Source organism: Lepidothrix coronata, unplaced genomic scaffold (genome assembly GCF_001604755.1).
Source record: "Lepidothrix coronata isolate B3197 unplaced genomic scaffold, Lepidothrix_coronata-1.0 Scaffold110, whole genome shotgun sequence".
In the NCBI taxonomy this organism is placed as follows: domain Eukaryota; kingdom Metazoa; phylum Chordata; class Aves; order Passeriformes; family Pipridae; genus Lepidothrix; species Lepidothrix coronata.
In genome coordinates this window covers 2,252,812-2,278,106 of record NW_016690290.1, presented here as the reverse complement: position 1 = coordinate 2,278,106, position 25,295 = coordinate 2,252,812, and the positions used below count along the sequence as shown (strand labels likewise).

Sequence of the window (25,295 nt, the reverse complement as noted above, 5' to 3'; positions counted from 1 at the left end):
CCATGAAAACTGATGTTCAGCTCCAGATCCCACCAGCAGCTGCCCCTTGTCCTGGGGGCTGTAGCTCAGGGTGAGATGGACACCCTTCTGTGCTGGCACAGCAATTCAGGGCTCTCTGCTCTTTCATCAGGGATTGCTGCCTTCAGCCGGCACCTGGAGAAGAGTTCCAAGGGTCTGCAGAGTCTCAGCTTGGCCAGGACAATGCTCACAGCCAAAGGTACAGCCCAGGTGCCCTTGGGAGGCTGAGCACAGCAGCTCTCAGGCCAACCCAGCAAAAAAGGGGTGGCTGGAGGGGCCACATGGACACCCTGGAAAGGGTATCTTCATGGATGTGATGTCCTGCTGCCCCAGCTGGAGGGTAATGCCCCTTCCTCTGCTCCACGGCTCTCCCCAGTGCAGGGAACCTGTGGCCATCCATCTCTCCCCCTCTATTCGAGCAGGGATGAGCACACTGTGTAAGGCCCTCGCAGATAACAAAACCATTGGATTCTCCCTCCGGCACCTGGACCTCTCTGGAAACCCCGGCACCCTGGCTGGGGATGACATCAGTGTGAGTACCCACGATGTGATGGGGTGACACTGCCTGGGATCTGTCCCCAGCATGGTTTGGATGGCTTTGGTATCCTGGGGTCTGTGCCCAGCCTTCCAGCACCCCAGGGATGGGAATGTCACAGCTGAGACAGCCCCCTGACTGCCCAGGAGCAGCTGGGGAAGCCCTGGGGACATCCCTCTGCATCTCCCCGTGGGAAGGTGGGAGATGCCACCTGGAGCAAGGATGTATCCCATGAGTGAGTGGGTCCCTCTGTGCAGGACTCACCCTTGGGCTCAGCAGGAGGGAGGAGATAGGCTGGAGCTGGGATTTCAGGGCTGCTGAGTGGGGGGGTTCAGGGTCCTGGGCAGAGCTACTGAGCCCCCTCTGCCCACAGAACCTGCAGAGCCTCCTCCGCCAGTGCCACTCTCTGTCCCACCTCAGCCTGGCTGGCACGGACTGCCCTTTGGATGCTGTGAGTACCCACCGAGGGGTTCCTGGCAGTGAGACCCTGCCCTCAGTCCCCCTCCACCCCTGGGCCATGTGAGGGGCTGCAGCACCTCTGGGTGCTCCTCCACACAACCTGCCTCCCCACCCTGGCAGCTCTTTGGAGCCCTGGTCCACGGGTGCCACAACAGCCTCATCCACCTGGATCTCTCCAAAAACCTGTACTCCCACAGGTAAGGCCCTGGGATGGCGTGAGGGGAGAGTGGCTGGTGCTGGGTGACAGATGATGCCACGTTGTGCCCATCCTTTTCAGGAGGGTGAAAACCATCTCCCCTGACGTCAAGGAGTTTTTCAGCCAGGCCTGTGCCCTCAGACACGTCTCCCTGGCAGGTACCAAGCTGCCTGCAGATGTTGTGAGGTGAGGATGGGCTGTGAGTCCACCCAGGGGAGTGGATTTGGGGTGAGCATAATCCAGGGGGGACCTCACTGAGGGCTGTTGGGGAGGATGGGTGGATGAGGCTGTGGGAGGCAGAGCTCTGGGAAGGATGTTTTCTCCAGCATCCCACTCCCACTGCCTGGACCCTTGGGGGTGCCCCACAGCATGTACTGCTGCCCCCATTTGTTGCACCCATGGGGGCTTTGGTGACTTTTCCAGGGCGTTGCTGCAAGGGCTGGCAGACAACAGCCACATCAGTGACCTGCACCTGGATCTTAGCAGCTGTGAGGTGAGGGGCCAGCACCCATGGGTGCCAGCAGCCCAGCCAGGGGCTCCTATTGCAGCAGTTAGGGGAGGTCTGTGCCCTGTCTGAGCTTCCCCATGGCAGGATCCTGTTTGCAGGGCTTGGTGCCTCCCCTTGTACTGATGTCTTGCTGTTTCTTCCAAGCTGAGATCAGCAGGGGCCCAGGTCATCCAGGATCTCATCCCTGATGCCAGCTCCATCAGCAGCCTGGACTTGTCTGACAATGGTAGGTTGCTTTTTCCCAGCCTGGGAGAAGATCTCCTCCATCTCCTGGATCTCACCAGATTTCCCTGGGGATGGTGCATCTATGAGGATGGGAGTGCAGGCAGCTGCCTGCAAGGTGTGAGAATTCCCCCCATGCTGCCCGGGGTGGTGGGTGGGTGATGGAGGGCACATCTCTGGGCAATGGCAGAAAGTAAGTGCCACCTACAGCTCCCTGAGTGCTCCCATGGCTCAGAACAGCACTGGCACCCCAAATAGCAGGAGTGCCCAGAGAGGGTGCTCCTTCCCTGGGGATCCTCACTCCTCAGGGACTCTGGCGGTGCACAGGTCTTCAGTCTCCTTGAGGGAGCCAGGAAGGGAGGAAGGTGCTCAGGAACTCCCTGAGCATCTCTCCACCATCCCATGGTGGAAGCCTGGTGGCTCTGCAGGTCTCCTGTGAGGGACCACCTTGATGGCACCTCTGTGGACTGCTTGGAGCATCCTGGTGGGCGTCTCCCATCTCTTGCAGGCTTTGACCCTGACATGGTGACACTGGTGCTCTCCATTGGCAGAAGCAAGTCCATTAGGCACGTCTCTCTGGGGAAGAACTTCAACATCAAATCCAAGTAGGTGCAAAGCTGCAGCACCCAGGCCAGGAGCCATCTTGGTACCGTGCACCCCCCTTGACTCTCTCTCCCCATCGAAAGCCCAGGGGCTGGTAGGAATTGCCTGCCCATCCTGGCTGCTCCAGCCCAACATGGAGCCAGGGGCTGTGGGGGAACAATTGCCAGCAACTGGTGCAGTCCCAGGGATGGGTCGTAGTGTCAGGCAGGAGTGGGAGGGAGGATGGAGCTCTGCCAGCTGCCTCTGTGGCCCTGGGGATGCACATGTAACCCCCCCCGCCTCTCCTGCAGGGAAGGACTGTTGGATGTCCTGCACCGCATCGTCCAGCTCACCCAGGAGGAGGACTGTGTAAGTCCAGCTTGCCTTCAGCCACCCCAACCATCCCATCTGTGCTCCTGGTCACCCTCTGCCACCACTGTGCAACCTCCATGCCAGGGTGCCATCCAGATCCCTCCTGGCACAGTCTGGGAGCAAACCTTCCTCCCTCCCACTGCCATTCAAACCCCTCTGCTTTTATTTTCCTCGGTCTGAAGCAGATGCTCAGACGGAGAAGTGGGAGCTGTTCCTGTTCATCTGGGAAAGCTGGAGCCTGAGTCTGGCTAAAGGCATGGAGGAGACACTTGGTGTAACCTGGATGCAGCCCAGCTTTCCAAAAAAAAAAATCCCTCTTTTCTCCCCACTGCCTGTCAGGCATCTGAGCCAAATCCAGACTGTTGCCTAAGCACCCATTGCCCTCCTGTTTCTTGGGGTGCAGCATCACTTGGTGTCTCCAAAACCAGCACCAGCCCCGAGGCTTCTGGACAGGGATGGAGGCTGTGTCTGCAAGGGTGACATGTGCCCTGACATGTGCCCTGGGCACCTCTCCCCCTTCTTGTCCCCTTTCCAGCCTCTCCAGTCTCTGTCCGTGGCTGAATCACGCCTCAAACTGGGAACCAACGTGCTGCTGAGCGCCCTGGGCAGCAACACCAGCCTCACCGCTCTGGACATCAGCGGCAACGCCATGGGGGACACGGGGGCCAAGATGCTCGCCAAGGCCCTGCAGATCAACACCAAGCTCAGGTAGCAGCAGGTCTATGTCACCCTGTGGGTGCCCTGTGCCAGGCAGTCCTGGGCAGGATGCTGGTGCCATCAGAGGAGGCTTGTCATGGTTCCTGGTGACCGTGGATATGGTCCTGGACAGTTCCTGGCACACTGTCAGATGCTGTGGCCACGTGTTGTGCTCGTGGCAGCCACTAGAAGCACTGGCAGGGAACATGTGAGGGCCAAGAGAGCAGCTCAGTCCCTGCCTCAGCGCTTGCCAGCTCTTTGCCAGGCTCTTGCACAGCCCGGTGTGCTGCAGACAGACCTTTGCAGTCACTGCCCTCCCACATACTCTGCTATTGGTTCCTAAAACACTATTTTTTGACCACATTGTGCCCACAAAACCAAGGCAGGGGTGTCTGCAGGGGACAGGGAAGGGTGTCATGGCCAGGGCTGTTCCTCTGGGGGACATCTGCCCCTGCCAGCAGAATGGCACCTGACTGTGTCCTCCCAGCCTTTCACTCCCTCCTGCCTAATTTACAGCTCCTTGCAAAGTCCCACTTTGGATTTTGAAAGTTTAAGTTCAGATTTTTAACCCCACTTTCAGGTTTTCTGAGCCTTGGGCTTGCTGTTGCTGGCACCTACCTCAGGGCTGTGTGGGTGCAGCAGGGCTCACCCATGTCCTTCTCTGTGCAGGACCGTGGTTTGGGACAGGAACAACACAACTGCCCACGGGCTCCTGGAGGTGGCTCAAGCTTTGGAGAGGTAAGGAAGGAGCTTCTTGGTCCTCCTGGCTTGCTACTGCCATGCAAAAGAGCCTCTGTCACCAGGATATCACTGTCCCCAGGGCCTCTTGTCCCCTTGGAGCTGTAATCACACGGTTGCATACACGTCCCAAGGGAGTTAGTCCACAGCTCTGGCCTTGCAGCCAGCAAACCAACCTGCCACTGTTTCGTGATGGCACCTTCAACCTCAGGGTCTCCCTGAGCAACCAGCACAGCCTCGTGTCACCCACGGAGCCCCCAGCAAGGGCAGGGGGGATCTGCTGGTGGTGCTGATGTGATGCTCCTCTCCTCCTGCTGAGGACACCTGCTGAGCACACCCACCTTCAGGTCTGGTGCTTGGCTGTGCAGGTTCCCTGGAGGTCTGAAGAAAGAGGGGTGCATGGAGAGCCTGGGCAGGTGGTCACTGCCTCCCTGTCAGGGTTTACTGATGGCCAGAGTTTGGCCATCCCTATCTCCAGGGCTGGACCTTGGGACAATGTCCAGGCTGCCATTGGGTGGGCTCTGGACCTGTGTCATGTCTGTGGGGACGTGAAGGGTGGGGATGAGCGCTGGGTCCAGCAGCACCTGCTCACTCCACGCTGCCTCACAGGAACTACACCCTCAAGTCGATGCCGCTGCCGATGAGCGACGTGGCGCAGGCGTATCGCAGCAACCCCGAGAGGACGGAGCAGGCCGTGCACAAGGTGAGGGGATGTGGGCTGAGGGGTGCAGGGCTGGGTGCCACCCACACTGCTCATGGCCCCTTGCCTCTGCAGCTCCAGTCCTGCCTGACCAGGAACCAGCTGCGGCAGACGCTGCCGGCCCAGACCTTCCGGCTGCAGCAGGGCATCCTCACCACCTCTTCTGAACAGGTTTGATGGCCCAGTTGCTGCGTGGGGCTGCTCTCCCCTGCCCCAAATGGCCCTGGCTTGCTAGTGAGCTCTTGCAAGCAGCACGACCCCCTTTTCACCTTTCCTGAGTGGAGGACAGAGCAGATTGGAGGGATGGAACAGGTTGCCCAGAGAGGTGGGAGATGCCCCATCCCTGGAAGTGTTTAAGGCTGGGCTGGATGGGGCTTGGAGCAATCTGGCCTAGTGGAAGGTGTCCCTGCCCATGGCAGAGGGGTTGGAACGAAATGGCCTTTTAAGATCCCTTCCAACCCAAATCATTCCACAGTTCTACGATGGGAATGGGGCTGGGCAGAAAGCAGATCTCCAAGGAATCCTCCTGGTTGCATCCATGCATTTCATGCATATGCAATGCTGAGATAACTTGCTGCTACACTACCCCATACAGCGTGTTCCCAGCAATCTGTGCACTCTTGCAAGCAAGTCCCTGCCATGTGGCAACCCTGGTTATTAGGCAGGGTTGCTCTGGGGGGCTGTAGCCTGCCAGTGCACCCACCGAGCAGCCTTTTCTCTGGGAGCACCACGGCAGGGAAGGGAACTGGCAGTGCTGCTCTGGTGCCGGCACATGATGCAGCCTCTCTGTGCTCCAGATGGTGAATGAGATCTGCCTGAGCGTGCAGAAGCACGTCGACATCCTCAGCACCTGCCCGGGCAGGGAGGTGCAGGCGGACGTCCTCTGTGCAGAGGAGGCCATCAGGAACGCCAACCTCTCCGTCAGCGTGAGTGCCCCGCGCAGGAAACCCCCTCGGCTCACCCGGCACCAGCTCGGGATTGAAGCAGGGCATTGATCAGTTAATGACATCATTAACCAGCAGTCAGGGAACGCCAGAATGTCGATACAACAGATGCACGTCACCGAGCGTCTGCAGATGTTAGAAAACAGCTGAGGATTTCTGAATTCCCTTCTAGAGCAAGGGTCAAAATGCTCTCAGTCCCCTCGCCCCAAAGGCACACAGTTGTGTGCACCCCCCCGGGAAGCAGAGGTTACAAGTGCACCCTCTCTTTTGCATCCCGTGCTCGCACACCCCTCCTTTGGAGAGGTGACTGCTCCAGCTTTGGGCACGCCCTGCAACCCAGAGGTGCCCACACTGGTGAGAAACCTCCCTGCATCCCTGAGGGGTTGTCTTTCCTGGGACACCCTCATCCCACCCTAGTGATGAGAGTGCTCCATCAGCCCACGATGAAATCCACCATGCTGGCTGGGCAGCTCCTGGCCCTGTCAGATCTGGTTTGATTCTCTTGGTCCTGTTTCTCTCTCCCCATTGCACCTTTTCCTCCTCCTCTACTTCTCTTCAAACCATCTCTTTTCCCTTTTTCCCAACTCTCATGGCACCCCCCTGGGTACTTATTCTGATGGAGACAGAACTTAAGAGGACAGTGCTGTTGTTGGAAAGGTGGTGAAAGGGATGGGACACCATCTCTGCTGATGCAGGCAGCAGTGCAGTGGTGTGCAGGAGGGGAGGGAGGGTCAGTGGGGGGTGGGGAGCAGTTCAGGGTCCATCTGGGGGACACAGGGACTCTGAGGGACTAGGATGCCCCACCCTGGCCCAGCAAAGCCAAGTCTCTAGGTCTGCCCAGCTGATGCAGGTGATACTCTTCCATGGCACAGTCACAGCTGCTGGCTGAGCGTGGAAGGATGGGAAGCAAAGATGAAGTGGTATGGGATGATCCATACCACCTCTCTTCCCATGGCAGATCCTACCCCTCCTGTATGAGGCAGGAAACACCCCATACCAGAATGGCAAGCTGCAGCACAAGCTGGAGTGTCTCACGGAGGAAGCATCGCAGACCTGCAGCTGGGAAATCCAGGTGGGCATCCATGGGCAGCATGGGATATTCATCAGCCTTGGCCCAAGGATAAGGGAGATGGTGCCTCCTGGAAACCGCGTGAATGGAGACAGAAAGGCACCAAAACTCGCCTTTGTCCCCCAAACTGCAGGCGATCATGCAGGCGGTGCTGGACACGGCGCACAGCCTGTGCCCAGACGTGGTGCAGAAGAGCGGGGTCAGGGATCAGCTGGTCAATGCCATGTCGGAGCGGATCTGCCTCCAGGACCACCTCAGCCTCAGTGCCGTCCTGGACCAGATGGTCACCGATGTCTTCAGCAAGCTGAAGTGGGTGATGTGCCGTTCTTCCTCCTGGCTCAGCAGCTGTCACTCACTCATGGGGCCAGAGGAGGATTTTGGGGGTTGCCTACCAACTTCCCCTCTCCCTACATTGTGGTGGTGATGTGCTGGGTCCTGTTGCTGTGGTTTCCCAGCCGTGGCTTTGCTTCCTGCTCGGGTCTAGTTTGCGTGCGTCCCTGGGAAGCTGGGGGGCTCTATGGGATGATGTGCCTGCAGGCACACCCCTGTGGCTGGCAGAGGGGAGCCCAAACCATCAGTGTGGGAATGCACTTGGCATCCTCCATCCCAGCCAGCCCCTGTTGCCATTCCTGCTCTGGCAGCACAAACCCAGTGAGCCACAGCACAGGGCATATCCTGGGTGCCACAGCCAAGCATCCATCTCCTCAGCAGGCTTTCCCTGGGGGGGACTGGCTCCATGGCTTGCAGGGGGTGGGTGCTGGCCCTGACACCACTCTTTCTGCTCCCAGTGAAATCAAGCTGTCCATCACAGCCGCTGCGGCCGACTGCATCGTGGATGCTGTGCTGGGAGACCTGACCATCGCCCAGTGCAAACTGGTGAGTGCCAGGGGCACCAGCACCTGCGGGATAGGGATGTGGTGCTGGGATGTGGGATAGGGGTACCCCAGCATTGCCCGGGCACCAGCCAACACTATCACCACAGATTTGCAGTCTGAGAAGCAGGACAGTTTCCACCCAGGCTGGTTTTCCTGCCAGGTAATCCTCTCCTGGTGTGGTCACAGCAACATTAACACCCTGAGCAAAGTCCTGGAGCTGCTGCCGTGTGGTGTGGTGGGGGGTGCTGGGGTGAAGCCGGGCGCTGGCCACTCGTGCACTGGGGCAGGCGCGGGGCAGCTGTGCTGGGGCTGGCAGCCGGCTAATCAGGCCTAAATCCGCTCACAAATCCCAGCCGTGGGTAGGGAGCGGAGCAGCACGGAGCACACAGGGCAGCCGGGCGCGCTTCAGCCCCCGGGATAATTTAAGCGCTTCCTAATGGTTTTAGGCAGAGAGCCTCTCCAAGCAGGGGCTCGACCTCCTGGTGCTGCTGCCGGAGTCGGCTGAGGACGATGCCACCGCGCTGGCGAGGGGCAAGAATCCTCTGGACCTCGCCGCAGAGGAGGTAGGGTCCAAACCCAGTGCTGCCGCGTGATGCCCGCGCTATAACCACCTTTTATCCGCCTTACCGGATGATGCCGGGCTTAGCACCGGAGCCTCTCCGGGTTCAGGCACCCCCCGGCACCCCCCCAGGGCAGTGCTAAGGCAATTAGTGCTGAGAAATGGGACCATTAGCCTGCCAGGCCATGCTGCTGGCACCGGGAGTTTGTCCTTGTGGTGGCCCAGCTGGTCCTGCTGTTTGCACCCTCTCCCGCTGTTGTTGCTCTGGGATCCAGTGTGCTGCAGGGTCCTGGATGGGGAAGTATTCAATCCAGCGTCATGGGGGGTTTTGGAGCTGGGACAGGATCAGGGGGTGCAGTGCTGTGGGTCTGGGGGTGATGGGGGGATTGCACCCATCACCTGGCAAAGCCTGGCTGGCTCCTGCTGCCACAGGATGCCACTCAGCACAGCCAGCTTGTCCACGCCGAAGCCGCCACCATCCCTGTCTCCCTGCAGTACAAGATGGCCCTGCGGAGGAAAAACAAGCACTTCAGGAGCATTCGGCCCACGCCAAGTGTGAGAAGTAAGGTCACTGTGGAACTGTCCCCCTGCTGCGGCTCAGCTGGGGCACGGCAGGGGCGGGGGGCTTGCAGCAGCTGTTTGGGGGGCTGGTGGGCAGAGCCCTCCATGGTGATGCCACAGGCTGTGGTCAGCAGGAGCTGGACCCTTTGGAGAGCCTCTCCCAGTGCTGTGGTGGGGGTCTGTGGGGAAAGCTCACCCTGACCTTGCTCTTGTGCTGGTTTGGGGAGGTCAGCTGGCTCAGTGCCCTTGGGTGGTGGGGTGAATGCCCTGAACTCTCTCCTCACGTAGCCAGGCAGGGGTGGGAGGTTTGTCTGTGACTGTGGAAGCCATGGCATCTCCCATAGCCATCCCAGGGACCACCCTGGGCATGGGCATCGCCCACCCATCCACTCACCCAACAAACCTGGGGAGAAGACATTGTCCACGGGTTCCCCTTGCTGCTGGTGTTGCCCCTAGAGCCCTGCGTGCCTAGGAAAGGAAGGAGGGCACAGGAGGGGCACAGGCAATGAGCAGCTGATGGGCAACTTCTGCTTTTCAGTGCCTTGGCTAAAGCAGAGCTTGTGCCAGACTCCACTGCCCAGCACCCCAGTGTCCCCAGGTGACTGCTGGTGTCCCTGAGCCCCACAGCATCCTGACCCCCAACCTAGGGAACACACGGTGGGGGGGTGGTGGTGGTGAGGAGCTGCCTGCAGGGCAAAACGGGTGTGTTTGTGGGTGCTGCTCCTCGGGCCAGCGCTGGCAGAGCTCGTTCCACATCACTGCTGCCTGCCGCAGGTTTTGGCTACGGGGCTCTGCTCCGTCCCTGCCCGAGCATCTCCCCACATCCCCCCCAGCATTCCCTGCACGCCAACCTCCAGCGACGGTGGCAGGATCCATCCCGGGCTGCGCCGCAAAGCCGCCACGCGCGCTCCCGGCGGGCACGGCCACGCTCCCCTCCCCGCGGCGGAGCCAGCGCCCCGCTGACCCTCCGCGCGTGGGCGAAGGTGACGGCGTCGGTGATGATGATGATGATGATGATGATGGGGAGGCCTGCCGAGGCCGGGCGTCAACAAGGACCCTCTCGCCTCTCGTAGGTGTGTCGGAGCTGGAGCCGGCGGCGGGTCGAGACGCCAGCGGGCTCCGAGCTCACCGGGCGCCGCCGTCACTCAGCCCCGCCGCGCCGCCGGCACGCCCTGCCTGCACAAAGGATGCTGAGCCTGCGAGCGGCTCGCTCCCCGCCACGCAGCCCGCCACCGCCACCGGATTCCTTATGGACCTGCCGACCGCCGGCGAGAAGCTGGAGCATTGCACCAAAGCCAGGCCCCGGCCCAACCGCCGGCACAAGCAGCCGCCCAGCAAGCCCAATGTAAGGGGGGGGCGCGGCTGGCAAGGGGGGTGGTGGTGTGTGTTTGGTGTGTTTTTCCCGTTTTTTTCCCGCTTGGATGAATTATTGCGGTCAGTATTTGTTGCAAGGCAGGAAAATGAGATGCGAGGGGGCGCGGTGGGTTTATTATCCTGCATTTCAGCTGCTGCCGGAGCCTCCTCCTCGGAGGGGGGCTGCCCCAAAGGATGGGCAAGGGGGCTTGGGGGGGGCGAGGGGGATCATCCATCCCCTTTCCTGCTGAGCGGTGGGAGCCGGCAAGGAGGCAGGGAGGAATGAAAAAACCCGCAGAGTTTGGGCGCAGAGGGCCGGCGATGCGTTCGGCAATGGCTCCGGCTGCCTCCCTCCTCCTGCGCTCAGTTTGCTCCCCCTCATCCAAACCCCATCGTCCCTGAAGCACCGGTGGCCGCCACGGCTCCCAGTGATGCTGGTGGGGCTCTGCCAGCTGTGGTGGGGTGGGTTTTGCTTTGCCCCCCATCCAACAGGCGAGTGGATGGGGATCCTGCCTTTGCACCCCCTTTCCCAAAGGAAAAGTAACTTTTGGGTGCAGTCGGTGGTAAGTCCAGCTCCGTTGCTGTCCCTGGGGCTGGATCCTGCTGGCATCACCTTGTTCCCACGCCACCGTGATGCAGCTGGATCCTTTCACCTGCTGGAAAGCCCCAGCTTGCATGGCCACAGTGATGCTTGCCCTTGGATCGCAGTGGGATCAGCACTGGCGCGGGGCCGGAGGAGAGGCAGGAGCTGTGTCCCACAGGCAGGGTGGGTGCTGGAGGCTGGCAGGGCCAGGGGACCATCACCCTGCAGTGGGACAGGCACGCCTGGCACCCAGGGTGGGCCAAGGCTTGAGCAAGGACAGGCTTTGATGGATGTGATGTGACAGGGAGAGCAGATCTCAGATGGCTGGAACGGCTCCTGAACGGCATCAATCCAGCTGTAATGAAAAGTCGTTATGGATTGAAATGTCACCGGTGGGGAAGCACCTCCCTCTCATCAATAGGAAGCCACTGATGCGGTGCCACATGCCAGGGAGAGGAAGGTGCCGTGGAGGAAGGCTTGGCCATGGCGTGGACCATTTGGCCATGGGGATGGACTGGGTGGCCTTCATGCAGGCTGTGGTGACGCTCCAAGGCTGGAGAGTTAGCATCTGAAGGATACAGATGTGGGACCCCTGCAGGTCACCTGCTTCATCACCCACCGGCAGTGTGGGGTCCCCTCCTTGGAGCTCAAATGGAGGAAGCATCTCTGCCAAAGGCTTCTCCCACAGAGCCAGCAGGGTCAGAGGCCTGGCCCAGCTCTAGGAAGGCTTTGGCAGGATTTGCCATTGTGTGTTAACCAGGAGGGTCAGAAGCACCTGACCTGGGTGTAACACAAGTGTGCCTGAGCAAGTATGGGTGCCATACCCAGCCACTGTGCTGGGGAGCCCAACATGTGGCACCCAGGGGGGCGAGGGGCTGGCAGGAGCCTGGGACTGGCTGGAGCCTCCCAATGTTCAAGGGATGCAGCAGGATTAGAGCTGGGATGCAACTGATAACACTGTGATCTGGCTTTCATGCTGAGTACGAGATGGAGCACCTGTCCTGTGCAGGCACCCACTTGTTTGTGCACAGGCGTGGGTGACACCTCTTTGTGCCTGGGGAACCTTTGCCCCACGCTGGGCTCACAGCCGTGGTTGCTCACAGGTACAGCCCGTGGCCTGCGAGAACAGCGAGGACAGGAGCATCACCCGTGTGGACGAGGGGCTGGAGGACTTCTTTGCCAAGAGGCTCATCACAGAAGCACTGCCGTAAGCCTGGGGGGATCCCAGGGCCCCTCACCTGCCCAGCGCCCTGGCACGCACCCATCCCTGGGATTTCAGCAGCCGCCCCTGCAAACGCTGCTGGTCCCAGTGCCAAAGGGATGCTGAGGAAAGCAGCACACCCGGGGGCATTGCCCAGGGCAAGGCTGGGGGGGGAGGACTGGGATAGCAGCCACAGGGTGCAGGATGTGGCCATGGGGTCTGTCCTGCACTGGGGAGGCAATGAGGCAGCACCCATGGGAGCCCTCACTGGGAATGGGTGCCCTTGGCAGGATACTGTCATCTCAGGTGGGGTGTCCAGGGTCTCTGGATCCATCCTGTTGAGGTGTGGGGGGGTAAGAAGCTGATCCCTTGTCCCTCAGCAGCCTGGAGCTCACCTTTCCCAATGCTTCATCTCTCCCTAGCCCTGCGGCTCCAGAGACCTGCCCAGGATCAGCCCCTCTGGCTCCCTCCGGCTCCCGCACCCTCAAGAAGAAAATCGGGAATTTTTTTGCCTTCAAGAAACCCAAATCCAGCCGGGGCTCGAGGTGTGAGAAGGAGCCCGAGGGTGGTCCCACTGCCCCCAGGAGCAGGCGCTCAATGCTCAGTGACATTTTACGAGCCCCCAGCAAGGCGGGTGAGGCGGGGAAGCCACTGAGTAAATCGGAGGAGGGGGGACTCGCTGCTGAGCCCCAGGGAGAGCCTGAGCACTGCCAGACCCCCGACTCTGCCCGAAGGATCCGGCCCAAGTACTCTCGGGAGGGCAAATCCCAGTCACTCATCTTGCTGTCCGGGGAGGACGAGGATGCGCTGGGGGTCAGGCATGACAAGGTAAGCACTGTCACGGTCACTGAGCCACCACTGCTGGTTGGCTCTCCCAGTGTGTGCTGCTCCCACCTATGGATGCTGGTGATGGGGTCACCAGGGAATGCAGGGACACCAGAGCAATGGCTGGGGATGTCCCCACTAGATCATGTCCGTGTCACCATCTCCCAGTGGCACACTTGGGGTTGGGGACCTGGGTGCTCCCCAGGCAGGCAGGTGGGTGCTGTAGGTGCTGTGGCGGGTCTGTGTCCCTGGCAGGGCTGTCTCTCCCCTGCAGAAGAGGCACCTGGAGAAGAGCGAGGGGGAGCTGTCCAGCTCCTTCGAGCAGCGTGTGCAGGTCATGCTCCACCGCATCGGCGTCACCAAGGGCCCGGCTGCTGAGAGCAAGAAGCTGCAGGTGGGGAGTGGCTCCATTTTCAGGATGGATCCTGCACCCCCAGGGTGGGTGGAGATGGTGGCCCATGGGATGAGGGGGGTGGCAGCTCTGTGCTGCCACTGCTCATGGCCTCTGCCCTGTCACCTAACCCTCTGCAAGGGGACTGATATGTGGGTTCCTACGCGCTGTGTGGTGTCTGTCTGTCTGTCCCTCCTTCTCTGGCATGCACTCACCCCTTGCAGCCACCCCAGAGCCTGGCAGCACCCTGCCCTCTGCCAGCCATCAGCCCTGTGGGTGCTGCCACCCTGACATCCCCCTTACAAGGTTTCTTTCCCCTTGCAGAACAAAGACAGCGAGATCAAGAAAGCCGGCTCAGATGGTGAGGGGCTGCACCCTCCCCACCCTGACCCCCACCCAGCTGGGCACCCATGGGTGGGCATGGGCTGGCCCTCTTGGGCTCCCAGCTGTGGGTCCCACTACATCCTGCCCTCGCTGGGTGCTGGTGGCATAGGGCAGGCCCCAGCTCACTGATACTCGCTGGTGGCTTGTGCTTGCAGGGGATATCGTGGACAGCTCTGCGGACTCCCCCCCATCTCTGAAGGCCCGCACACACTCTGTGTCCACAGGTGGGTTACCAGTGGGTACCAGGGGGGTCTCACCATCCCCCAGGGCAGAAGGCTTTGTTATCTCTCCTAGCACCAAGCATGGAGATTGGAGCCAAGAGGGACTGGTGGGCACAGGCACCTGAGCAGGGTCCTACCCTCCAGAGGGTGCCCTGCACCCATGGGTGCCCATCCCTGGTGATGGTGGATGGACACCCAGCCCATTGCCCAGCCCCTGGGCTGGCTGCAGGCTGGTTCCCAGCACCAGCCTACACTTCTGGACACTCACAGCTCCCTCCTGCCTACCCCACAGACGCACCCTTCCGCAGCCCAGCCGCTGTGATGGAGCCCAGCGCCGAGCCCCGGCCAGCCTGGAAAGCCCTGGGGAGGCAGCTGCCTGCTGAGCCACTGGGCACCAGCTGCGACCAGCCCCGGCGCTCCTTCATCCTGTCTGAGCCCAGCGGGCTGCTGGAGCCCGGGGGCCGGGAGGGCTGGAGCAGCAGCCTCCCACGGCTGGGCAGGAACGTGCCGGCGGCGCTGCCGCGGAGGGTCAGCCATGGTGGGGAGGTGGGTGCTGGCAGCCCCCTGCCCACCCCGCCCGCACCGCCCGACACCGAAGGTAGGGATGGATGCATGAGCTGCCCATGGGGGTTCCCCATCCCACTGCTGGCCTGTTCTTGGAGCCCTTGGGAAGCCAGGGCAGCGGGGAGCCAAGCAACCAGTACTGGGTGCTGATGGGGGCTGTGAGGAAGCCGGGGTGCTGCAGGCTCCCCCACAATGGCATCTCTCCCCTTTTCCAGACAACCGGCTGATGGCACGGCTGGCAGCGCCACGGGGGACCAGCCGCCGAGCTCTGTCCGTCCACGAGGAGCAGCTCAGGGAGCCCGAGTGTCCGGCAGAGCTGGGAAGTAAGTTGGGACTGTACTGGGACCTCAAAACCCCCCTTGCATCCAATGCCAGCAGAGGTGGGTGGTGGCATTCCACAGGGGTGGTGGTGCTCCCTGTCCCGGCTGATGGGTGGCAGCCTGTGGTGCCAAGGTGATAGACAATGACACGACCACACTGGGAAGTGCCCAAGGGGAACTTGGCAATGAGATCAGTTCTGGCAGGAGCCAGGCTGCTGCACCCCACTGCAACATGGGGCTGGGTTGTGTTTCCCCAGTGGGCACCGTTCCCCTGCGCCTGCGGCGGTCGCCTGTGCTCAGGCACAGGACCAAGCACGAGTCCCTCTCAGAGATTGAGGGTGAGCCTGGACCGTCCTTGGATGCTGAAGGTGAGACACGATGCTAAAGCAGGCTCTGGGGTACGGAGGGTCCCGCCATGCTCACAGCTGTGACCTCTCCAGGTGCCACGCCGCAGGACTGGCCCCGTGCCGGGCTGGAGGAGCCGCAGGCTGGCACAGGCACTGACGGCGAGCGGCCGCAAGCCCTGGCACAAACTGTTGGGAATGCACAAGACTCAGCTGCCGTAGACCAAAGACGCCCGGTGCCGGGCCGGGAGGAGCCGGCCCTGGGACAGTGAAGCCCCTGCATGTCACCACACTGTTCCCAATAAAACCCTGCAAGCAAGTGCACGGTGCCGGGGTGCTTGGCAGCTGGGGTGCGGAGAGACGGGGCACCAGGCTGGCGTGGATGTGCCAACGATGGCATCGCCCAACTTGTGCCACGGGGACAAGCCAGGCCACCAGCATCGCCCAGGATGCCCAGGGACCGTGCCAGAGCCTGCAGGACGCGTCGAGCGGTGTCGTGGTGCCCGCTGCCGCTGTGGGCTGCAGGGGGGAGAGCCGGTGATTTTTCGGCAGCCAGCTATTTTTAGGAAGTGTTCCCAAGGCGCTTTCACCACTCCAGCTCCTCGCCCCGTGGGGTGCCGCTCTCTCCAGCCCCCGCAAGACGCAGGCTTCCATCGGCGGGACCACGACCCCCAGCATTCCAGCACGCAGCTCCAGCCCCGCAGATCCCCGACGGCACCAGCGCGATCCCGACACCCCAGTGGCTTTCTCCTGTGTTGCCCTTCGCTCCGGACCAAACGCATTCCTTACACAGATGTTTACGACAAAGCAAGATGCTTGTTTTGGTTTGGTTTTTATTTCTTTTTTTTTTTTTTTTTTTTTTTAATACAAGAGCTGTGTATTCAAAAAATATACAATTTTTATTTTTAATTTCTACAGCATAACCCTGCGGGATATTTTTTGTAACAAATGATGCAGGACCCTACCCAAACTAATCAATAAAACATCCGAACTCCTGGGGCACCTTCGGAGAGGGGATCAGGTTGTCAGGCCTCTGCCATTGCTGCTACAGTGGCACTGGGTCACCCCTTGTCCCCAGATGCCAAGGCATTTGGAAAGGATGGCAAGGTGGGAGAGGGATGCCAGCTCACATGCAGGCATTCCTGCATGGATGCTTTTTTCCCCCTCTTGGCACCGAGGGTGCTGGCTTTCAACAGGTTATATCCCAGCATCCCTGGGCCAAGGTCTCTGTAGCTAGGTCAGCCCACTCAGTGGTCCTCTTGGGCACAGGGGTCCTGGTGTCCCTACATCCCCCCCAACTGCTCTTCCCAGTGTTTTGGAGGATACGGTGAAAGAAGGACGGAGTGAAGAGCGGGCTAGGCTCAGGAATCCTCCTCCTCCTCTGTTAGTATCCAGCATGCCCACTTCAGCATTGCCTTGGAGATCCTGTGAAAACAGACAGGAGGAGCTGAGGTGAGAGGGGAACTCGGCTGCAGACACGGCGTGGGGGCAGCCAGAGAGGAGGGGTAAGGCAGAGGTTGGGAACTTGCTGTAGGGATGCAAGCAGTGATGCTCACATCCCACAGCAGGGACAAGGGACATCCACAAGACTCCATGGCTGCACTGACCTGATAGACTGTATCTCCTGGCAGAGCTCGGGGCTTGGTGCCTCATATTTGTACTGGGCTGGTTTCCTCACGTACTGCAAAAGCAAAGGGGAGGGTGAGATGGGTCTGCCCCAGACGCACAGCCCTGAGAGCCCAATACCCTTAGGAAAACTCTGGAGTGTCTCTCTCAATTGTTTCTTGCTCTTTTGATCTTATTTTACCCAGATATCTTGGAAGATGCTCCAGAAATTGATAGTTCCCACACAGCTCGGGCTCAACCACATCTTCACCATCCCTGGAGGGATTTAAAGGCATGTGGATGTGGCACTTGAGGCCACGGTTCAGTGGTGGGCGTGGCAGTGCTGAGGGAACAGTTAGTCTCACAAGGTCTTTTCCAGCCTAAATGATTACAATTCCCACGGTGTTCCCAGATCCTTCACCATCTACACTGACACCTACTTTAAACTTCCCATCCCCACGGGCCGGTGAGGAAAGATGTTGCAAATGGACATGAGGGGTGTGGGCACAGAGAACCTCCCCAGAGACCCCCCCAGGCCCCAAGGACCCCACCAGCTGCTTCATATCTACCGGCTCCAGAGTTCTGCGCTGCTCCGGCCTGGAGCTGGGGCCGCTCGCAGAGGACGACCCTTGCTCTTCTTCCTCCTCCTCCTCCTCCTCCTCTTCCTCCTCAAGCTCCTTTCCATGTTGCAGCCCCGTCTCCTTTCTGCTCTTCTTTGCACGCCGTGGGCTCCTGAGCTCTGATCTCCTGCCTGTGCCTGTCCCCCTGCCCCTTGGGGTGCCCTGGGGATGCTGCTGCCCGCCGGGGGCCAGCAGTGCCTGGTCATCTCCCACCACCAACTTCCTCTTGGCACCCGCTCCGTTCCGTGTCCTGGCAGGAACTGGACAAGGCTTCAACGCATCTGGAGGGAAAGCTGTGCCACTGGAGCACGCCTGTTCCCCATGAGGCATCCTGTTGGGCATGGATTGCAAGCTGGTGCTGGGCAAGACAGGGAAATCTGGAGAAAGAGTTGGCAGGGGGGCCTGAGAGCCCCTTGATCCCTGCGGGCCTTGAGCAGTGCAGGGGGCACCACAGGCTGCCCCCAAAGCTGATGCTGCCTGGCTGGTGCTGGTCTTCAGTGGACTGGGATTGCTGTAGGAGCAGAGCAGGGAGGGAGAGAAAGTCTGTACTGGCTCTCCCTGTGGCAATCTCTTGGGAGAGTCCTGGCTACACAGTTCCAGCAGGTCGGGGGTGTTGCTGTCAGCAGACACATCTTTCTGGGTCTTCATGGAAGCGTCAGGTTGAATGGTCTTCTCTGGTAAGAGGAAACACATCATCAGTTTGGGCAGGGGGCTGGTGGTGGGACCTGCCCCAGCATGTCAGTGTGGGCTGGAGTGTCAGAGCTGGAATGATGCAGGCACAGGGCAATGGGAACAAAGCCAGGCTAGAGTTGGGGCACATGCAGCTCTTGGTTGCAGATCAAGCACTAATTTTGGCCAGGGAAAATCAAGCCAGCATCCAGAATAAGCTACACCCAATGAGAAGAAAGGAGTTGTCTCCTGCCAGCAAGGCAGGCTGGATGCCCTGGGACATGGGGACTCACCATCTGAAGAGCTCGGGGTCAAAGACAATGGGGGGATCCTGTTCCAGGGGTTGTCCAGGGATCCCTCCAAGCTATCAGACAAGGCCAGTGACTCAGCATCTGCAAGGAAGAGGCTGGAGGGTTGACTCTGGCAAAGAAAGCAGCTGCCCACTTCCAACCCTCTGCACAAAGTCTCAGACAGAGTCAGCTCTCAAGAGGAGTTCTGAAACCCTTTCCAGCCCAAAATGGGGTGTATTCCAAGAACCCAGCCAGCAGGCAGTGGAGAGGCAGACACTGCCCAAAGAGCAGGCAGTGAGAGGAAGACCTTCTCCTACACCCTGCACTATCCAGGACAGCATCTCCCTTCACCTCCTTCTCTACATGGAGCTTCTGCAGGTACTTGTGCAGCAAAGCTTTGTGACACCAAGCTCAGTGAGGTGACACAAACCCATCCTGGTGCTGAAACAGAGTCAGTAAGGAGCCTACACTTGGGCAGGAGACTCAGGCTCTGTGCTGGCATCAAAGGGACAAAATTACTTGTGTTCCCAGCATAATGAACTAAAGCTGCTCAGCTTCAGGAGGCTGCAGAAACAGAACCACTTCCTGCCTGCTCAAGGTCTCCCAAAGACCTGGCCATGCTGGTACCTCCTCTGCTCATTCCAAGGAAGGGGGTTGAGCCAACTGCACAGGAAACTAATAAGAGGCTGGATGGGATCTGGAGCAAGTCCAGAGGAGGCCACAAGGATGATCCAAGGGTTGGAGCACCTCTGCTATGAAGACAGGCTAAGAAAGTTGGAGTTATTCAGCCTAGAGCATAGAAGGCTACAGGCAGAATTCAGAGCACCTTCTAGTACCTAAAGATGCTCCAAGAGGGATGGAGAAGAACTTCTGACAAAGGCATGGATTTACAGGACAAGAGGGAATGGCTTCAAACTGACAGAGGACAGGGTTAGAAGAAATTCTTCCCTGTGAGGGTGGGGAGGCCTTGGCATAGGCTGCCCAGAGAAGCTGTGGCTGCCCCATCCCTGGAAGTGTTCAAGATCAGGTTGGACAGGGTTTGGAGCAATCTGGTCTAGTGTCCCTACCCATGGCAGGGGACTGGAACTAGACAGTCTTTAACATCCCTTCCAACACAAACCATTCTGGGATCTGGAGGACCCGCTACTCACGGCTGGCTTGGGATACAACACTTGGATCCCCTGGCACTGTCCTGTCATCACTACTCTTCCCAGCAGTTGTTTTGTTTGTATCTGCAATGAAAGGGGCACTGTTGGTCGCATCCCAGCACGTGGCACAGCTAGAGCAAAGGAACTGTCCTCCCCACTCCAGGGAGCCCCTCGTTTCCTATGGCTGGGCGCTGCACTGCCCACCTGGGTACCCTGCAGATGCAGACACTGCACTGACCTGTCTTGGAAGAATCACAAGCAACTTCCTCCTCCTCAGGAGGGATCACCAGGGTGTTGACTGGGACCATGAAAACATCCTGATCCTGCTGAAATGAGACATGTTATGTGGTTTTCCCTCTCCGGGTGCAGGAGCCCACCTGTACCTGCCAGCCGAACACCATCTCCCTCCCCAGCCAAACTCCAGCTCTGCCCACCGCCCTTCCCCTTCCTTCTCCCACCCCCCCAGAGCACCATGAGCTGCTGCAGCCCCGCCTCAGCTGCTCCCAGAAGCCAGACTGACCTCTTTCTTGCGCTCTGCCTCCCACTCGGTGACAGGAACCTCGTCCGTCACCGTCACCGTCTTCTCCTTGGGCATCTGTAAATCCAAGCATTCCTCAGCATTTTCCTTCAAAATCTCCAGCTGGTTCTGTCCTATGGCATCGATCAGCTGAGAGATGGAGGGGTCTGAAGCAAGAACACAGAGACATGTGTGGAGCAGACAGCTGAACTCTGGCAAGCCCCACTTGCAAACGCTTTTACTTGGCTGCATGACTGTTGTGTGCACTGAAATCTGTGGAAATATCAAAAATTCTGCACTTCCTTTGCTTCTAGAAACTCTCTTTCCTTTGTCCACACTTCCTGGGCCAGCAGCATGAACACAGCATGCCATGTCCCATACTGCTTCAGCTATCAGCACTGCCTCATCCTGCTTTGGGTTTAGCAACATATCCTTGTGAGATCTGACCATACTTGTGCTACCTCTGCCTAACACACACCAAAGCTGAGGAAACCCAGCGACTCTACGAGGCAGCCAGAGCATCGTGTGTCCCCCACAACTCTTTACCTGAGCTGGAAGCATTCTTCACAGCAGGATTCTTCCTGTAATGACCAAGGAGAAGACAAAGCCAAGTTAGGGATGGGTCACATGCAGCTCTCGGTCATAGATCAAGCACCCTGGCTTGGCAGAAGAGGCTTGTGAAAGTTGTGGATCCCCCACTGGGTGCTGGGATCCCAGGGATAGACATCAGGGAGCCTCACTCCTGGAGATGGACTGATGGAGGGCCCCGAGTATCTCCAGAGTTGGGTCTCCAAGGGTGGAGGGAGGAATGAGCTGTGCAGGGCTCACCCACCCAGCTGTGCTGCCCACCACTGGCAGGAACAAGCTCCCCATGGGTGTTTCCTCCCAGCTCAGAGGAAGGGGCTGGGGATGAAGAGCCCTCTGTGTCACCAGGATCTCATTTTTCATGGTCTGCTCAGCTCTGTCACAATTTGGGGCAGGGAGTCACAGGTGAATCAGGAGCTGCCACCACACTACCGGCCCTTGCCAGCCTGCCCTAACCCCAAGCCCAAGCCTGTATGCTCTCATCAGGGTGTCTGGATACACCTCTCAGCCCCACACTTACAGCCACAGCTCCTTTATCTTCTTCACCACAGAAGGCTCCTGGTTCCTGCAGCAAGAGAGAAGCCAGTTACTGATTCTCTCCAAATCCCCATCTTCCATCTCCCTTGCCATGGAGACAATCCCTCTTTCAAAAGGTCCCCACCACAACCAGGTCACACCAGGACCCTGGAGTCAGTGCTGCTCTGGGAAGATGAGGCAGCTCCCCTGAGCAGAGCCCCCCACCCACCCACCCCACAGGCCTTACCCATCGGATGATTCTATCCTCTGCCTCTGGATGGGCAGCACGATGAACTGCTGGGCTGTGAGGTAGAACTCACAGTCCTCCTGCGGGGAGAAGAGACCCTGCAAGGCACCTCTGCAGTCCCACCTCTGCCCTCGCCTCCCCCAGGGCCAGCCAGCACCCACACACCCATCCCAGCTCTGCCACCAAGCCCCCAGCCTAAGTGAGGGTCCCCTCACACAGGACAACCCCCCTTAAACGGGGGGTTTGTACCCTCCTGTGTCAGCTGATGGCTCCTCAGCCAGCCCAGGGGAGGCTGTGGGGACACCTCTGAACCCCTGAGGGCACAGCAGGCAGCTCTGCCACCAGCCCACACAGGTCTTCTGCAGCTGCCCAACAGTGACAGCCAGGCTGCCCCGGGGGAGATACACCCCATCCCCAGGCAGGGCTCATCCCCACCCCAGAGCCCAGGCCAGCTGCCACACACCTCCCAGGACCTGCAGATGAAGATGAAAGGCCACCCACCCATCATCTGCCCATCATCTTCACCCATCATCTGCGTTCAGCTCCTGGCAGCAGCTGGAAGCAGGCAAGTGTGCAGGCACAGCAAGGTAAAGGAACAGGCTGCCTCCACTCCTCAGAGCACTTACCAGCCTGGCCTCCTCCTGAAAACACACTCTGTACTTCTGCAGGACGATAATTCTGCAGTTGAGGCTGGCAAGCTTGAACTGCATATGGGCACTGGAAAAGGAGGAGAGCAGAAACACCTTGGAGAGATGAAGAATGGAGCTGGACCCACCCAGACACATGGTGGGGCTCCCCCAACAGCTCTGCCAACCACATCAGGGTATGCCAGAACATGTGTAGGCATGAGCAGCAGGGACCAAGGGCTCCTTATTCCTTAATAATTCCTGCCTAAGAGCAGCTTCTTCCTGCTGCTTATCCTTGGCTCTGCTACCTGCACCCCACCAGTTTAAGGGTGTCTAAATGGGGAAATGGAGGAAAGCACTGAAGGAGCAGCCCACGGTTAATGCTCTGGCTCCTTTCACAAAACCCACGGGCTCTTCAGTCCTTCCTAATGGTATCACAGCTTCTGCCATGGCCCCCTGCCCATCCCAGCCAGCCGAGACCAGAGCACAGCATTCCAGCTTGCTTCTCTTAGCAGCTCTTTCACACCGACTTCCCACCCTGAGATTGCTTTAGCTTAACACAACCTGAAACAAGACCAGGCAGGAGCCCCACTAGCAGCTGTGGAGAACCGCTGTCCCAGCCACAGGTGAGTCATGGTGGAACCCACTTTTCCTCTGTCTGCAGAGCTTCGGCTGTAACGACCACGCGGATGTAGTGGGATCCATCGGTGACCTGCAGAGAAACACTCTGGAGGACCCCAGGCCGGCCAGGAGCAGGAGAGTCACTCAAGACCTGTCAAGAGATTGGGGAGGATGAAAAAAGAAATCTCATTTATAGACCTGGAAAAGGCTTCCCAGGAAAGCTGTCACGGCACCAAGCCTGCCGGAGCTCAAGAAGCGTTTGGGCAATGGTCTCAGACACGTGGTGTGATTCTCACTATGGGCAAGTCCTGGTGGGCAGCAGAGGTGGAGTGGGCTCAGCCCACGCTTCAGGACAGCACCAGTACCAGCAGTGGGCAGGGCTGCTCTCAGGACTGGATAAAAAAACCTGAAGAAGAGGGTAGGTTTGGGAGTTACAGTTTTGAAACAGAGGACAGAAGACACAGCTGGAGCCCAGGGCCCAACTGTCATCCATGGCGTGGGTACAGGTTGGAGAGTGGTCACACCAAGAGAACTCTCCCCATTAACCCCTGAGACCTTGGGTGAGAGGGGATTCCCTCATTCACTGGTGACTTCATCAGCCCAGGCACAAGAGATCTCCTGCTTGGGAGAGGGGACTTGGAAGAGGGAAACAGTGATTTCACCACCTCCATGTCTTCAGATGGGATGAGGAACAGGACCACAGAGCTGGCTCTCTCTGACTGTTGCTTATTTCTCCCCTTCTCATCTCTCCTATTTAAATCACAGTGCCCATCCTTTTCCTTCCTGCCCCTGTTAGCGAGGAGACATGTGAGCTTCCTCAAACATCTCCTTCCCCAAAAGAAGTCAGGAGATGGCCAACAATAATGTCCACGGTGGGATGCTGCTACAGCACCCAAAGGCTGTGGGGGAACCACAAACCAGAGCACTGGAGCTGGGTTTCCTCAGCAGACATCAGTAACCCATCACAAGGCCCATCCAACATTTGCTTGTGCATCCACTTGTCTCACAGCATCTTCATTCAAACCTTCCAAGCCTACACCAGCACTGACTCCACTCAGTTGTGTTCCTCCTGCTTCCTTCCTCCTTCTAATCAAGCCTCAGACATCCCAGAGTCCCCTGACTATAGCCTTCAGGAGCAGGTTTTGTGCCTTAGATCTCCATGTCCTGAACCACTAAGAAAGAGACTCTCCCAGGAGAGCTCGTGGTCCCACCAGGGCTCACCATCAGGCAGGATGAGACTCCAGACACCTCAGCAGGTCCAGTTTCTGCCTCATGCTACTGTCAGGACCCTCCATCATCAACTAGCATGTTACAAGGAAGGGATGCAAAGAGGACAAGTAGGAAGACAAGGCAGCCTTCAAGTGTAAGCCTAGGAGAGATGACCTCTGAGACTCACAAACATCTCGGGCAAGAGCAGGGCACACCTACCATAGGTGAAAAGTCAGTCAAAGCTGCCAGAAATGGGCAAAGCAAAGCTCCTCCTCCTCAAAAAAAAAAATTAAAATCAGGGACATTGAGGAGGAAGGGTCGCACATCCACAGCCACCAAGTGGGGAACCACGGAGCACTTGCATGAATTTAGATTTCAAGGGCTGTTGGAGCACTTTGGGACAGTCCCTCTCAGTACCCACCCGCACCACCTGCCCAGCCAGTAAATTCTCATGGTCACCCAGCTGGTTATCCTTCATCAAGAGCCTGACGATCCACGGCTGTAGGACGTAGATTTTGGTAGAAGACACATCCTTGTGTACAAACATAGACCTGCGGGAGAAGAGACACCAAGCCATAAGCAGTGCACCAACATCCCGGGAAGGGTTTTGAATCCCAAACACAGCCACAAACCCAGGAGATTGCTGAAATCCAGCCCAAATCCCACCACTTCTCTGCAAGGACCCATCCTGAGGGCACTGTCCTGAGGAAGCCACTGCTGAGGGCACGCAGGTCCTGCTGCATCCCTCTTGGGCAGTGGAGGGAGAACACCAGCAGCTCTGGAGTGTGTCCGGCCTCCTGTGAGTCTCCCACATGGTTCAGGACCTGTATTTCTACCTCTTCCCTTATTGTTTATTATCCCCCCAATAATTATTTTCCTTTGACCAGGTATTAACCATAAGTCTCTGAACTGTCAAGGGGAGAAGGATCGGTGACAGGGAGGGCTGGGGACAGGCAGGAGCCAGACGGGCAGCGGCTGGGGACAGTAGGGATGGGACCGGCAGGGTTGGGACAAGCCGGAGTTGGGGAGAGGCAGGAGCGGGGACAGGCAGGGCTGGGGACAGGGCTGGGGACAGGCAGGGCTGCCCCCCTCCCCGGTTCCCCGGTCCCCCCTCACCGCTCGGCCGCCTCCAGCCCCGGCTGGTCCCGCCGGTCCCGCTCCGTGTCCCCGCCGGGAGCAGCGGCCGCCGCCGCCGCCGCCATGGCCGCGAGCCCGGAACGGGAAACGGGCCCCGCAGCGGCGGATCCGGGGCGGGGCGGCCGCGGGAGCCATCCCAGCTCCGGCCCTCCCACATCCCCTTCCCCTTCCCTTTCCCTTCCCTTCCCTACCCCCGGCGCTTTTCCTCGGCGTTCACGTGCCCTTGTAGAAGAGAAGGATCCGTGGACACCATGGAGCACCTTCCGGTACCTGAAAGGCCCGCAA

General features: G+C 59.2%; 2 protein-coding genes across 7 annotated transcripts in view; one reads left to right on the top strand and one right to left on the bottom strand.

Moving 5' to 3' along the window:
* CARMIL2 (capping protein regulator and myosin 1 linker 2) overlaps positions 1–16,217 on the top strand; it is a 23,165-nt gene extending 6,948 nt beyond the window's left edge. The window contains exons 12-39 of the mRNA XM_017824192.1: positions 131–217; positions 441–550; positions 927–1,004; positions 1,133–1,209; positions 1,290–1,394; positions 1,632–1,701; positions 1,861–1,942; positions 2,447–2,543; positions 2,832–2,889; positions 3,428–3,600; positions 4,258–4,326; positions 4,936–5,029; positions 5,102–5,197; positions 5,824–5,952; positions 6,929–7,042; positions 7,173–7,348; positions 7,828–7,915; positions 8,361–8,477; positions 8,969–9,054; positions 10,184–10,379; positions 12,074–12,177; positions 12,594–12,999; positions 13,271–13,390; positions 13,712–13,748; positions 13,927–13,995; positions 14,772–14,879; positions 15,134–15,244; positions 15,317–16,217. Coding sequence (XP_017679681.1) covers positions 131–217; positions 441–550; positions 927–1,004; positions 1,133–1,209; positions 1,290–1,394; positions 1,632–1,701; positions 1,861–1,942; positions 2,447–2,543; positions 2,832–2,889; positions 3,428–3,600; positions 4,258–4,326; positions 4,936–5,029; positions 5,102–5,197; positions 5,824–5,952; positions 6,929–7,042; positions 7,173–7,348; positions 7,828–7,915; positions 8,361–8,477; positions 8,969–9,054; positions 10,184–10,379; positions 12,074–12,177; positions 12,594–12,999; positions 13,271–13,390; positions 13,712–13,748; positions 13,927–13,995; positions 14,772–14,879; positions 15,134–15,244; positions 15,317–15,492 — 3,233 coding nt within the window. The 3' untranslated portion in view covers positions 15,493–16,217. The remainder of the gene's footprint in view (positions 1–130; positions 218–440; positions 551–926; positions 1,005–1,132; positions 1,210–1,289; positions 1,395–1,631; positions 1,702–1,860; positions 1,943–2,446; positions 2,544–2,831; positions 2,890–3,427; positions 3,601–4,257; positions 4,327–4,935; positions 5,030–5,101; positions 5,198–5,823; positions 5,953–6,928; positions 7,043–7,172; positions 7,349–7,827; positions 7,916–8,360; positions 8,478–8,968; positions 9,055–10,183; positions 10,380–12,073; positions 12,178–12,593; positions 13,000–13,270; positions 13,391–13,711; positions 13,749–13,926; positions 13,996–14,771; positions 14,880–15,133; positions 15,245–15,316) is intronic.
* Positions 16,104–25,295, bottom strand: LOC108501909. 6 transcript variants are annotated; one of them, XM_017824240.1, is made up of 14 exons: positions 25,202–25,295; positions 24,295–24,424; positions 22,691–22,815; positions 22,044–22,134; positions 21,418–21,497; positions 21,175–21,219; positions 20,616–20,650; positions 20,073–20,236; positions 19,791–19,878; positions 19,556–19,636; positions 18,408–18,506; positions 17,395–18,119; positions 16,828–16,901; positions 16,104–16,645 (listed from the first exon to the last, which is right to left on the bottom strand). In XM_017824240.1, exons 1-14 carry the CDS (start codon positions 25,261–25,263, stop codon positions 16,582–16,584), a joined length of 1,863 nt encoding a protein of 620 aa, XP_017679729.1. In that variant the 5' UTR covers positions 25,264–25,295; the 3' UTR covers positions 16,104–16,581. The 6 variants fall into 6 exon arrangements, with proteins under 6 accessions (XP_017679729.1, XP_017679727.1, XP_017679728.1 ...); XM_017824238.1 differs by lacking the exon at positions 25,202–25,295 and adding an exon at positions 24,990–25,077; XM_017824239.1 differs by lacking the exon at positions 25,202–25,295 and adding an exon at positions 24,990–25,077 and having other exon boundaries at positions 19,791–19,875.